The sequence below is a fragment of the Ursus americanus genome, chromosome 1 (assembly GCF_024610735.1).
Source record: "Ursus americanus isolate L20-20 chromosome 1, mUrsAme1.1.p, whole genome shotgun sequence".
NCBI classification, from domain to species: Eukaryota; Metazoa; Chordata; class Mammalia; order Carnivora; family Ursidae; genus Ursus; species Ursus americanus.
The window spans coordinates 32,980,650-32,994,040 of record NC_142127.1 but is presented as its reverse complement, the minus strand read 5'-3'; the positions used below and the strand labels follow the sequence as shown (position 1 = coordinate 32,994,040).

The following is a 13,391-nucleotide window of genomic DNA, read 5'->3' as shown; positions in this document are numbered from 1 at the left end:
TGTCCTGCGCATGCTATCCACTGGCCCTATGGAACTATCAGCCTCATTCGCCTTTGGATTCCTACAGTCGAGCAGTGTTTTCAGGGCGAGAACATGATGGAAAGGGAAAAGTTAAAGAATCCCCACAGAGCTATAGTTACTTTGACCACTGCTTTCCAGGGAGGTTATTCCAGCAGGTGTTAGACGCCAAGCCTCCATCCGTTTCCAGAGCAACGGGACTGTGACGCAAACGCGGCCACTGGGAAGCCCTCAAGGGATTAGACTGCAGCTTAGGAACAAATTAAATGAGCGAGAACTAGAGCCTCTGAATGCAGAAAATGCCGCACAACTGCGGCCCTTCAGCGTCGCCGCCCGCACAGCGGCTTCCGGGCCTTTAGGGTCGCCCAGTTCTAGGCGCGACAACTTCCGGCCCCGAAGGTCCCCTGCTCCGTGGCTTGCCGGGGTCCTAGCGATGGAAAGGTGGCCGCGGCGGCCGCCTGACCCCCCCCCCCCCCCCCCAAGGAAGCCTGGGACAAATGCTGGGGCCTCTTCCGGGGAGGCGGCGGCGACAGGAGCGCTGAAAGGATCCGCACGCTGGCGGGAACTCGTCCCAGGAAGAGAGTTAGGCCGGAGCGCGGGGGTGGAGTGCGGACCGGGAGCTGGCCCGTCAGGCGGGAGGCGGGCAGGTGCTGTGGCGGAAGTGCGAGGACGCGGTCGGAGCCGAGCCGTCTAGGAAGCGGCGGCCTCGGGTCACCCAGCCAGGAGTAGCCGCCGTGCCACGGCCAGACCACAGCGATTAGGGCTCAGACGACGTCAGGATGCCTCTATTCACCGCTAACCCTTTCGAGCAAGACGTGGGTAAGTGCTGGGCACGGGCTCGGGCCGCTGTTTGTCATGTTGGAAAGTGGGCGGCGGCGACTCCGGGGACTGGAAAGCCAAGGAAAGAGAGAGAAGGGGGGCGGCGCCCCTGCCTCGCCGCCCGTTTTCCGGGAGCTACCTTGACGCGTCGGTAGCGGCCTGGGGAGTGCCTCTTGCACACCTGAGGTTAGAGTCCCCGAAAGAAGGTCCTTCCTCTCGCCGAGCGCAGGAATAGGGAAGAGCCTGTGGCTCGCTGGGGACTGGACCAATTAAGCAATTGCAGAGTTGATGATACAAACTTCCTGCTCCGTCTACAGTTGGTTCATCACCCCCCCCCCAACTTGTAGATGATGCAGCGGTGGAAAGACCCTGCTGTCTGACGCAGCCCAACACCAGAGACCTCTACTTGCCTCCATTCAGTAGGAAAACCCTATTTCACCTCGCTCCTATACGAACGCGTCCAAGCTCTGATAGCACAGCTTCAGGATTTATTTACAGTGGTTGGAATTGTTACTCTCCATGGATGGCGCAAGTGCTATGAGATGTTCTGTCTTAGGGTATTAAAAGGAAAGCCCTAGGATCTCAAAACAGTTAAGAAAAACTGTTTTATTTGTTGGAGTTGTTAGAGCGCTGATGTTTTTAGTGATTGGAATGAGAAAAAAGTTGATAGGATATGAGAACTATTTGGGGCACTAGAAGAACAGTAAAATAAACTGGCCTTCCGTTCAGTGACTCCTGAGGTCCCTGTATGGCTTAGTGGATCACAGTTTAATATTGCTGTAGGAAACGAGGCACTGCTGTTAAAATAAAAAACACTGCCGTGTATAGATTATTTCATTGGCAGTGCCACCAATCACAGCTTCAAGTACTTGTTAGTTCAAGTATGATTGAAGTCACTATACAAAAGACAGTTTGAGGATGAAAGAGCAAGTTTGATTGAGGCCCACCACTAACAACAACAACATCTACTATTACTACTACTACTACTACTACTGCTACTTTTTCTTCTTCTTCTTTTCCTTGAGGGAGGGTTGGGAGAGAGAGAGAGAATATCTGAAGTAGGCACTGCACCCAACATGGCCTTGATCTCATGACTCTGAAATCATGACCTCAGCTGAAATCAAGAGTCAGATGTTCAACCAACTAAGCCATCCAAGTGCCCCCCACCAGTAACTTCTTTTAGACATGTTAATGGGGGGCACCTGAGTGGCTCAGTTGGATGGGCGTCTGCCTTCAGCTCAGGTCATGATTTCCGGGTCCTGGGTTCCAGCCCGGGATGGGGCTCCATACTCGGTGGGGAGTCTGCTTCTTCCTCTCCCTCTGCCCCTCCCCACTGCTTGCTCTCTCTCTCAAATAAATAAATAAGATCTTTTAAAAAAAAATAGACATGTGAATAGAATTAGTAGAAAAAGTGGAATGAAGTACTAAGGAGTTTAAATTGCCCTTAAATCCATATCACGGAGGAAAAGTTATATATTACATTTTTCAGAACTGAAGTCTCCTTTTAATTTGAAATAATTAAGTAATATAAGCAAGTTATTATTTAATGTGGGATGTCTACAGGAATATGTTCCTTTGCAGCGTCGTTGCCTTTTCACTTACCCTTTTTGATTCAGTCAGATTTTTATTACCGTTGGGGTTTTTTTTGTCATTCTTATGTTCACTTTTCATTCAACAAACATACATTGAATGATTAATGTGTGTATCTATATTGTTTTAATTTCTGAGGACACAAAAGTTTAATAGACTGAGTTCCTGCCCTCAAGGAACTCTCATACATATGTAAAATGATCATTGCAATATAGTATGATAAATATAGTACTGGAAATACAAAAGATGCTTTACATTCCTTCTTTCTTTAATAGTCATCTTCCCTGAAAAGACAACAAGGACCTTCAGGCACATGGTTTCTCTGTAAAGATGTTGATATTACTCTGTCTCTCTCTCCTTTTCCTTTCTTGACAGCAATTCTGCCTGCAGGAAGTAACCACCTCTAACTATATGTATGATAAGGTCATTTTGTAATTAAGGGTTTTTAAAGATGAAACCGCATTCCTTTCGAGGAGCAGCTTCACTGGAGGTCCAGCATTCTTGTCTGATGTCATTCATGTGGGGAAGAAATTCTTCCCTCAGACCTTGAGAAAAAGATGTCTACAAAGGCATTCATAAGTTGATGATGGTATATGACTTGTCAAATGGAAGCAGGCCAAAGGCTAGGAAGTAAGGATCTCCAGCAGGTTCCTATTTTCTTCTTGGAGTCAGATCCCACAAATCCTGAAGGGCATGTTAGCTATAGTAGCATTAGAGCTCTTGAAATATTTTATTTGGTTTCTTCAAATCTGGATTTTTGTTTTGTTCAATAAAATTCCTTTGAAGCTGTGTCGAGCAAAAAAAGAAACTATATCCACACACATCCTACCATCCTCCCCCACCTCCACATCTTAAAGTGGGTGTGTAGGGTTCTCGAGGTGGAGCTCGGTTGGGGCAGCCACTCTGAGAGAATTCAAGAGGAAAGTGAAATATGAGGGACAGAGCCACAGTAGGAAGATAGAGTGTGTAGTGTTAAAAAGGAATATGTCATTTCCTTATAGTTTAGGCCAATTTTTCCAGTCTCACTACATTGCTTCCCAAATCATGACTTGTCTTTTCTCTCCCCAACTCTAGTTCAGTTCTTATTTGGCACATCTTTTTTCTCCCTACTCAAGCCAGACAACCTTTTTTTGGCCATTTTCTGCCTTTGTGCCATTTTCTATTTACTGATACCCTTTTTTCTTTTTTCAACAACCTTAGTATTGCCTTCCTTATAGATGTACTAACTTATGTCCCACGAAGCTGAGCTCAAATTCTGCCTCTATAAAACACTTAATGACACAGTGGATTGAAGCATGAACTTTTATCTTGAAAGGAGACCTTTTTTTTAAAGATTTATTTATGTATTTGTGCGAGCGGGGGTGGAGGGGCAGAGAGAGAGAGAGAACCTGAAGGAGGCTCCACACCCAGTATGGAGCCCAACTTGGGGGCTCAGTCTCACTACCCTGAGATCATGACCTGAGCTGAAATCAAGAGTTGGATGCTTAACCAACTGAGCCACCCAGGTGCGCTGAAAGGAGACTTTTTAAGTGAAATTTGAATGCATATATTGCTGTGTCTCTGTCTTGTGTTAGAAGATACTTGACCGTGAGGTAGCTTGGGCTTTTGGTCCTGGAATCTTTTTCTCCAGTGAAATTTTATAAGAAGTGCTTAATAGGGGCATCTTTCTGGCTCAGTTGGTGGCACATGAGACTCTTGATCTGGGGGTCCTGAGTTTAGACCCCAGGGTGGGTATAGAGCTTACTTTAAAAAAAAAAAAAAAGAAATGCTCACATAAAAATCGACACTGACAGCGCTCCTTCAATACAATTTACTTAATATGTTCAGATTTATAACATTTACATACTTAAGGCAATTCTGGAACACAATTAGGTTGCTATAATCTTTGCAAAAAATTACAATTAAATTTTTTGTTTATGAATGAGAATGATTGCTTTAATAGTTATTTTCTTTCTATATTTTGTTTACAGCCTTAAGCCTTCAGATACTTAAACATTTTAATTGATGTATTTTAACAGAAAGTACAGGATATGACATAAAGTCCTTTTCCTATCATCCAACTCTGTCAAGCCTAATATTTTGCCACACTTTATTATTTTTTTTTAAGAAAACATTCAAGATGGAGTTGAAATTCTTTGGTATATTTATCAGCTATTCATTTCCTATTCTATTCCTTTATCTCCCTTCTCAGAGTTAAACTCTCTCCAGAAAGATACAACTGTATTTTATAATATAAATAACACCATACAAATATACTATATGTATTACATAAAAAATAGTGTCATTCTTTGTCATTTGTATTTAATTCAGCATTTTTGTGAATTATTTCTGTTGATATTTGTAGCTCCAGTTCATTAATTTTAACAATTGTATGGTATTCCACTGTATGAATATAGCACATTATTTGTTCATTCTATTGATGGACATGAAGTTTTTTCCAGGTTTTTGCCATAGACAACAGTGCAGTGAAAGTTCTTACCCATGTTTTCTTGTTTACGTGAATGAGAGATACTCTAGGGATTGTATCTTGAAGGAGAATTCCTTATTTAAAGTATAGATAGTGCAGACTTGCAAAATATTAGTGTAGAACTGCCTTTCAAGTGCTTGTGGGTGATTTTACTCCCACCAGCAGTGGCAGTGAAGTTCTTGTTCCACATCCTTACAAACACTGAGTATTGTCATATTTTTAAATCTATGCCAATTTGATAGGTATGAAGTACCTATCAAAGGGCAGTGTTTTCATTTCAACTTCATTGCTGGTAAAGTTGAGCTTCTTTTCACATATTTCTTGGTTATTTTGTTTTCTCTTTCCATAAATTACCTGCTTGTTGCTTTTACTTATTACTCTGTTGGATTATTCTGTTTTACTGAGTTTTAGAGTTCCTTGTACATTCTCTACTAATCTCTTGTTGGTTGTGTGAATTGCAAATATGTATCTCAGTTTGTTGCTTCTTTTTATTTTCTGATGTCTTTTATTAAGAAAATTTAAGATTTTTTTAAAAGATTTTTAAAATTCATTTGAGAGAGAGAGAGCACGCGTACACACACACACACACACACACACACACACACACACACGCAGACAGGGGTGGGGTGGGGGGCAGAGGGAGAGGGCGAAGCATACTCCCCGCTGAGCAGAGAGCCTGAATCGCGATGCAGTCCCAGGACTAAGAGACCTTGGATTTGATCTTTGTGTAGGGTCTGAGGAGGAATTTGGTTGGATAATCAGCTTAGTAGATAATAATCTATTCTCTAATCACTACTTACTGAATTGTCTGTCCTTTCCCCATGATTTTGGGACATACTGTATTTCATACAGTACATTCCTTATATGAAGCCTGTGTCTCTGCTTTCGGTCCTTCTACACTGTTCTCTGTCTGTTCTGCCACCAGTACTACTTTTAAATGTCAGTGGCCTTGGGCAAGTTCCCCTGTTTTGTTTTTCTTCATTTTCATAGTCTTAGCTGTCTTTGGACTTTGTTCTTTCAGATGGGTTTATGATCAGAGTTGTATAATCATAAAAGGGAATTTCCTTTATGTTCTTTTAGCATTTAAGAGTAAAGGCATTGTAATTTATATTTTTGTTTCCTGTGAACTAATGATGTTGATAATTAAAAGTAGACGTTTTTGTTCCTTATAATAATAATTAGTTCTAAGCTTACTTAGATTATAGTTTGAAAGTAACGCAAGAGGGCAAGAGGATGATTTTTCTACAAGTAAATATGTAACATATTATTATAGCTGTGTTCTTAGGTGGATGTGTCTTTATGCTGCTTTTTTTGTTTAAATGAAAGAACCTTAAAGGTGTTTTGAGTGTTACAAGAATAGACCTTATTTATAGTACGTAGTATAGAATATCGAACTCCAGTTACTTGGCAACTTATAATTCTAACTATCTATCACCTAGATATCAAAATAAAAGTTAAGGATATGTAATTTTTTTAAATCTCCTGTTATTTTTTTCTTCCCTTGGTTGCTTTGTGTCCCCATATCTAACATTCCCCCCCCCCCCCCGCTTTTGGTTTTTCACTTTGTATTTTAAAAAGGTTTTTTTTTTTTTAAGATTTTGTTTATTCATTTGAGAGAGGGAGGGCCGGAGTGGGGGAGGGGCAGAGGGAGAGGAACAAGCAAGTAGACTCCTTGCTGAGTGGTCACCGCTCGATCCTAGGACCCCAAGATCACAACCTAAGCCCACCACCTAAGCCAGAGTCAGCTGTTCAACCGACTGAGCCACCCAGGTACCCCATCTTTTACAAAGTTTTTAAAAATATTTTTGCTTGTAGTGTTCTTTCCTATTTCAGTTATCTGTCGATCAGCAACATTTGTCAAACCCCCTTGGTGAGAACATTGTTTTCTAGAAACCTGAGACATTTTGGTATTGCTCATCTTTTTCCCTTATCTTTTCTGTTTTAGGACTAAAGTTCGCATTCGCTTATTGGCATCTTCAAGTCTTTTGGAGTAATAAATCTTGCTTCCATCTTTTAGACTACCCTTAACATTAAAAAAAATTTTTTTTCTTAAATTCTAGTCAGCATACAGTGCAATATTGGTTTCAGGAGTAGAATTCAGTGATTCATCACTTAAATACCACACCCAGTGCTCATCACAATAGGTGCCCTCCTTAATGTCCACCCATCTAGCCCATGCCCTGCCCACCTCCCTCCATCAGCCCTCTGTTCTCTATCATTAAGAGTCTCCTATAGTTTGTTTCCCACTTTTCCCCCTTTCCATATGTTCATCTGTTTTGTTTCTTAAATTTCACATATGAATGAAATCATTTGTCTTTCTAATATTTTTTTTAATGGACCTATAACTGCTGATGTCCGAAGGATAAGCACCTCTCCTACAACACTCTGTAGAACACTTAGTATTTCTTTACCACCGAGACTTGTTTGTGACAGCTATCACTGTTCCATTCAAGGAAGATTTTCTTTAGTTTCCTCTAATTAAAGAATGTTGAAAACTGAAGATCCCATGAAGTATTTACAGGTCTGACTGACTTTTAATGCAACCTCAGAAGTTGTATTTAATAGGTCTTTTATAAGGGCGCCTGGGTGGCGCAGTCGTTAAAGCGTCTGCCTTCGGCTCACGGCGTGATCCCGGCGTTCCGGGATCGAGTCCCACATCAGGCTCCTCTGCTGGGAGCCTGCTTCTTCCTCTCTCACTCGCCTGCTGTGTTCCCTCTCTCTCTGGCTGTCTCTCTGTCACATAAATAAATAAAATCTTTAAAAAAAAAATAATAATAATAGGTCTTTTATAAAAGCATGAAGGGAAATGATGAAGAATTTAAAATTTTTATTATGTACAGTATCCCTATTTAGTATAATTTTTAAATGACCGTAACATATAGGGTGAAAAAATTTGTTGCTAGTGAAATTTTTATCATAACTAAAAACTCGGCAGACTCTTTGGTCAGTAAATATTCTTTTATGAAGCATTTGTTTATTCACATGCAACATGAGAATTGTAGAGACTCAGGATTTAGGTCATGTGAACTAAAAGGGATTTTTTATTGTTATCTGAAGCAGCTTCTTTTGCTTTTATGTGTCATGGGATGAATTATTGTAACATTCTCTTCTAAAAGCTCTGCTTAAATCTAGCACATGCATGTTTTGGTTTTCCTAGTAGTGCTGTGCCCTTGAGGGTTGAAGGGGAAGAACTTTTTCTTTCTTTTTTTTTTTTTTGACGTTGTTTTACTAGGCTCTGTTACTCTCCCTGATAGTGAATAAATACCTGTATTTAGTTTAGGGATTGAATCTAAGAAGGTCAGTGTGACATGTATCAGACAACGCCCTCTGAAAATCAGTGTTCTAAAGTGTACCACCTACTTATTTTTAGCTCATATTACTTCAGTTTCATGTCAGAAATTTGTCAGTACCTGGTGGTGTACTTTTAAGAATTTTAGTCATTCTAGTGTTATTTCATTGTAGTTTTAATATGCATTTATCTGATGACTATTGATGTGGGGCACCTTTAAATAAAATTATTTGTTGGGGCACCTGGCTGGCTTAGTCATTGGAATATGCAACTCTTGATATTGAGGTTGTGAGTTCAAGCCCCATAGTGGGTGTGGAGCTTACTTATAATATGTAAACAAACAAATAAATAAATGAATAATCTCTTTTTTGAAGTATCTATTTTTAAGTGTTTCGTCCATTTTTCTTTTCACTTAGTTTTCACAACTCCTTTTTTAAGCATGGCAGCCATTTTATTTTATTTTATTTTTTTAATTTTTTATTATGTTATGTTAGTCACCGTACAGTACATCCCTAGTTTTTTATGTAGTGTTCCATGATTCATCGTTTGTGTATAACACCCAGTGCTCCATGCAATACGTGCCCTCCTTAACACCCATCACTGGCCTATCCCAGTCCCCCACCCTCCTCCCCTCTGAAGCCCTCAGTTTGTTTTCCAGAGTCCATAGTCTCTCGTGGTTCATTCCCCCTTCTGTTTACCCCCCCTTCATTCTTCCCTTCCTTCTCCTACCGATCTCCCTGCTATTTCTTATGTTCCGTAAATGAGTGAAACCATATAATTGTCTTTCTCTGCTTGACTTATTTCACTTAGCATAATCTCCTCCAGTCCCGTCCATGTTGCTGCAAATGTTGTGTAATCGTTCTTTCTGATGGCTGAGTAATATTCCATTGTATATATGGACCACATCTTTTTCATCCGTTCCTCTGTTGAAGGGCATCTCGGCTCCTTCCACAATTTAGCTATTGTGGACAATGCTGCTATGAACATTGGGGTGCATATGGCCCTTCTCTTCACTATGTCTGTATCTTTGGGGTAAATACCCAGTAGTGTAATCGCTGGGTCATAGGGTAGCTCTATTTTTAAATTTTTAAGGGACCTCCACTCTGTTTTTCAAAGTGGCTGTACCAACTTGCATTCCCACCAACAGTGTAAGAGGATTCCCCTTTCTCCATGCCCTCTCCAACATTTGTTGTTTCTTGTCTTGTCAATTTTTGCCATTCTAACTGGCGTAAGGTGGTATCTCAGTGTGGTTTTGATTTGAATTTCCCTGATGGCGAATGATTTTGAACATGTTTTCATGTGTCTGTTAGCCATTTGTATGTCTTCATTGGAAAAGTGTCTGTTCATATCTTCTGCCCATTTTTTGACTTGATTATTTGTTTCTTGGGTATTGAGTTTGAGAAGTTCTTTATAGATCTTGGGTACCAGCGTTTTATCTGTAGTTTCATTTGCAAATATCTTGTAAGCATAGAAGCCATTTTAATCTCCAAATAAGAACATGGATTCTGATTTGAGTCTGAGCTGAGGTTGAACTACCTAGAGACCTTAGGCTAGTAAGTTAGTTTCAGAGCTGGGTGTATAGAAGGCAGGTCTTCAGTGCTTAATGGGCGATATGTGTACTTCACAGATGCATACAGAGTGTGCATGATGATTTCCTCTGTTTGCAGAGGTTATGTGATCCCCATCCAGTGTAACTGCTTTTGATTTTCTATCTATGACATTTTAGCTACTTTGCAGACTCATTTTTCCTTTTCCCCAGCTGTCTTGCACATGAAGATTCCTGGTAGGTCTATTACAATAAAAATTATGCTTACTACATTTCTGTTTCTTCCCTGTTCCCTAATGTAAGGGTGTTTGTGGAAATGAGCATGCCCATTTTGTAGAGTCGGAGGGTGCATGGGTCTTACCTGACAGGTTTAGAGAGGGCATGTTGGAAGGATCAGCCAGGAAGAAAGTGAACTTACAGGAATATAAAGGCTGGTCCTAGGCCTTTTGCCTTTTTAAAGATGGTTTACAATATTACAAAGAAGTAAAATATAATTTTGATGTGGTTTTTTCCCCTCCTTCCTGACTGTCCTATGTGTCCCCCCAAAATGCTAGTGATGATGTGTGAAATCAAAATGTGTCCGTCACTCTTCTGTATTCCACTAGATCAGGAAGCTCTTAAATATATTGTATTTTTAGATGATGTGGATGTAGATTAGATGATATTAAATGATCCTTTCCTTATGAACAAGACTTGAATTTGCATTTGTCCTATTCAGTATGTTTAAAATATTCGTACATAGGGAAACTGAAAACTAACTTGTTGGGTAGAGTTACTTTAGCAGTTTTGAATAAAAATTGTACTCAAGCAGCAGTTTGTTTAATATTCAAACCAGGGAGGATACCCTGAGTCAGATGCCCCAGATTGGAGTCCCTGTTTAACTACTTATTAGCTGTATGTCCTTGTGCTAATTACTTTTCTGTGTCTGTTTCCTTATCTGTAAAAGGGGAATCCTTACTTCATGTGATTGAAGTGTAAGTGGTTTAGCATATATAAAATGTTTTGAAGCTATTACTTACAGTTGTTTTTAATTATTATGTACCATTCAACACTCAGAGCTGTAAGTTGGTTTTCATTTTAGAAGATAATGAACAGTGTATTTTAAGGTAGACTTTATATTACTGCTTTCCCCAGAGTAAACTGAAGATTTGTATCAATGAAATACACCCAAACAAACGAAAACATTAAATGAGGAGGGAGGAGTGAATAAGAAAATGTATGTTAAACCCAGATATTCTAGAATGCTAAGTTTGGTTGTTATTAAAGTCAGAGAAAGAGGTGAAATATTTATTATCTATCAGGTTGAGGTTTTTGACATAAATATTTTAGTCTAAATTTACACAAAAATTGTGTGGTCTAGAAACTTAATAACAAGTATATATCATTATTTTAATCATTAAACATGTACGACTTATTTATAAACTAGAAAGAATTGGCTCTCCTACATCTTCAGTAATTACTTAGTTCATAATGAATTGGTCCAAAGAAAGAACATTTTTTTATCTTTAGTAAAAGCTGTCAGCTGTGGTTTCCTGTTAGATACCAAAAATGAATTCTATTCATTTACTTACTTTCCATTTTCTAGTTTATTTCTGCTATTGAAAAAAATTTTTTTCCAGTTTTCTCCTATACTCCTACTATAATTTTAAGGTATAAAAATAATTGGTCTTTTTTTTTTTTTTAAGATTTTATTTATTTATGTGACAGAGAGACAGCCAGCAAGAGAGGGAACACAGCAGGGGAGTGGGAGAGGAAGAAGCAGGTTCCCAGTGGAGGAGCCCGATGTGGGACTCGATCCCGGAATGCCGGGATCACGCCCTGAGCCAAAGGCAGATGCTTAACGACTGCGCTACCCAGGTGCCCCCTGGTCTTTTTCTTATTAATACGTAAAAGACAGATTTTCCTCTAAGATCTAAGCATTGCTTTAGTCATGTCTCAAGATACATACTGATATGTTGGGACACCTGGGTGGCTCAGTTGGTTAAGCATCTGCCTTTGGCTCAGGTCATGATCTCAGGGTCCTGGAATTGAGTCCCACATTGGGCTTCTTGCTCATTGGGGAGCCTGCTTCTCCCTCTGCCTTCTTCTCCCTCTGCTTGGTGCTTCCCCTGCTTGTGTGCTCTCTCTCTCTCTGACAAATAAATAAATGAAATCTTTAAAAAAAAAAAAAAGATACTGATATGTTGTATACTGATTATAACAAATTTTTATATTGCCCTCTGTTATAATCTTAATTATTTGTATATCCTAGTTGTTAATTTCCATGTGGTTGGTTATTATACTTGGTCTAATTAAAACAACAAACATTGTATTTAGAGAATATACTGTGTATATTGTCCTAGATTATTTCCAGGTTTTGATAGTTCCGTGCACATTTGAGGAAAGATTTAAACTCTGCTTAAATGTACAGATAGTCCTCACTTTATATAGTTCCAATACGTGTGAATTTAGTTATCATGTTTTAGTTGAGTAACACCAAACCCCCCCATTTTTTTTTAATGATTTTTTATTATATTATGTTAGTCACCATACAGTACATCCCCGGTTTCCGATGAAAGGCTCGATGATTCATTAGTTGTGTATAACACCCAGTGCACCATGCAATACGTGCCCTCCTTACTACCCATCACCGGTCTATTCCATTCCCTCACCCCCCTCCCCTCTGAGGCCCTGAGTTTGTTTCTCATAGTCCATAGTCTCTCATACCAAACCCCCCCATAAGAAGTCTTGTAATACTTTGAGCATAGAACCCAGCCACGCATACCTAGATTTTAACTGTAGGACTATGAGCTAATAATGTGTGGTGTTTTAAACTACTAACTTGGAGTAATCTGTTACATAGCAAGTTTAAAAAGTTAATATTATACTGAGACTGTTCAGTTAACATTTTTTTTATTCTTCAAATTTGATAACTGTTACTGATTTTTCTTCACATTCACTGTTTCTGCAGTCTCCAGTCTGCTTCGAAGCCCATCTAGTGAATGTTTTTAGTTGATAAGCATACTTTTTAGTTCTAGAAATTCTAATTTTATAGTTTCCTTTTCGCTGCTGAGCACCCACCATCTACTTACTTATTATGACCATCTTTTGCTTTAAGTTCTTGATAATACCTGCTATAAAGTACCTTTTTTTCTGCTAATTCTGATATTTGAGTTATGCTATTATCTTATTTTACTGATTACTTATATTTTGATTATGGGATACTTTTTCATATACTGGTGATTTTTTTATATTATGCTTTTCACAATGATTCTTTATAAGGCTAGGTTATGTTGTCTTTTTCTAAAGAGTGTTGAATTTTGTTCTGTCAGGTAATTATACTATGGGAGGATCTATTAGGTTTTCGTTAGGTTTGGTTTTCTTTGTGAGACAGACCTATTTTGATATTGAACTAAATTACAGGGGACCTTTACTCTCTTTTTGTGTTTCAGTTGGATGCCTGGAATGTTCTCTGTACTCTAGTTGGGTAGAGTATTAGTCCACTTGGGCTTCTATAACAAAATACCTTGAACTAGGTGAATTCAACAACAAATTTATTTTCTAACAGTTCTGGAGACTGGAAGTCCAAGAGCAAGGTCCCAGCAGTGTTGGTGTCTCGTGCAATGTGTCTTCCCTTGGACTGCAGATGGCTGCCTTTTCATTGTGTGCTCATATGACCTCTT

General features: G+C 39.4%; 1 protein-coding gene across 2 annotated transcripts in view; it reads left to right on the top strand.

Moving 5' to 3' along the window:
• The first annotated feature begins 619 nt into the window (after window positions 1–619).
• The window catches only part of STAM2 (signal transducing adaptor molecule 2), a 46,652-nt gene continuing 33,880 nt past the window's right edge, over window positions 620–13,391 (top strand). Inside the window, exon 1 of one of the 2 annotated variants that reach the window (XM_045781905.2) lies at window positions 620–837. In XM_045781905.2, coding sequence (XP_045637861.1) covers window positions 798–837 — 40 coding nt within the window. In that variant the 5' untranslated portion in view covers window positions 620–797. The remainder of the gene's footprint in view (window positions 838–13,391) is intronic. The other variant, XM_045781898.2, reaches the window with a different exon arrangement.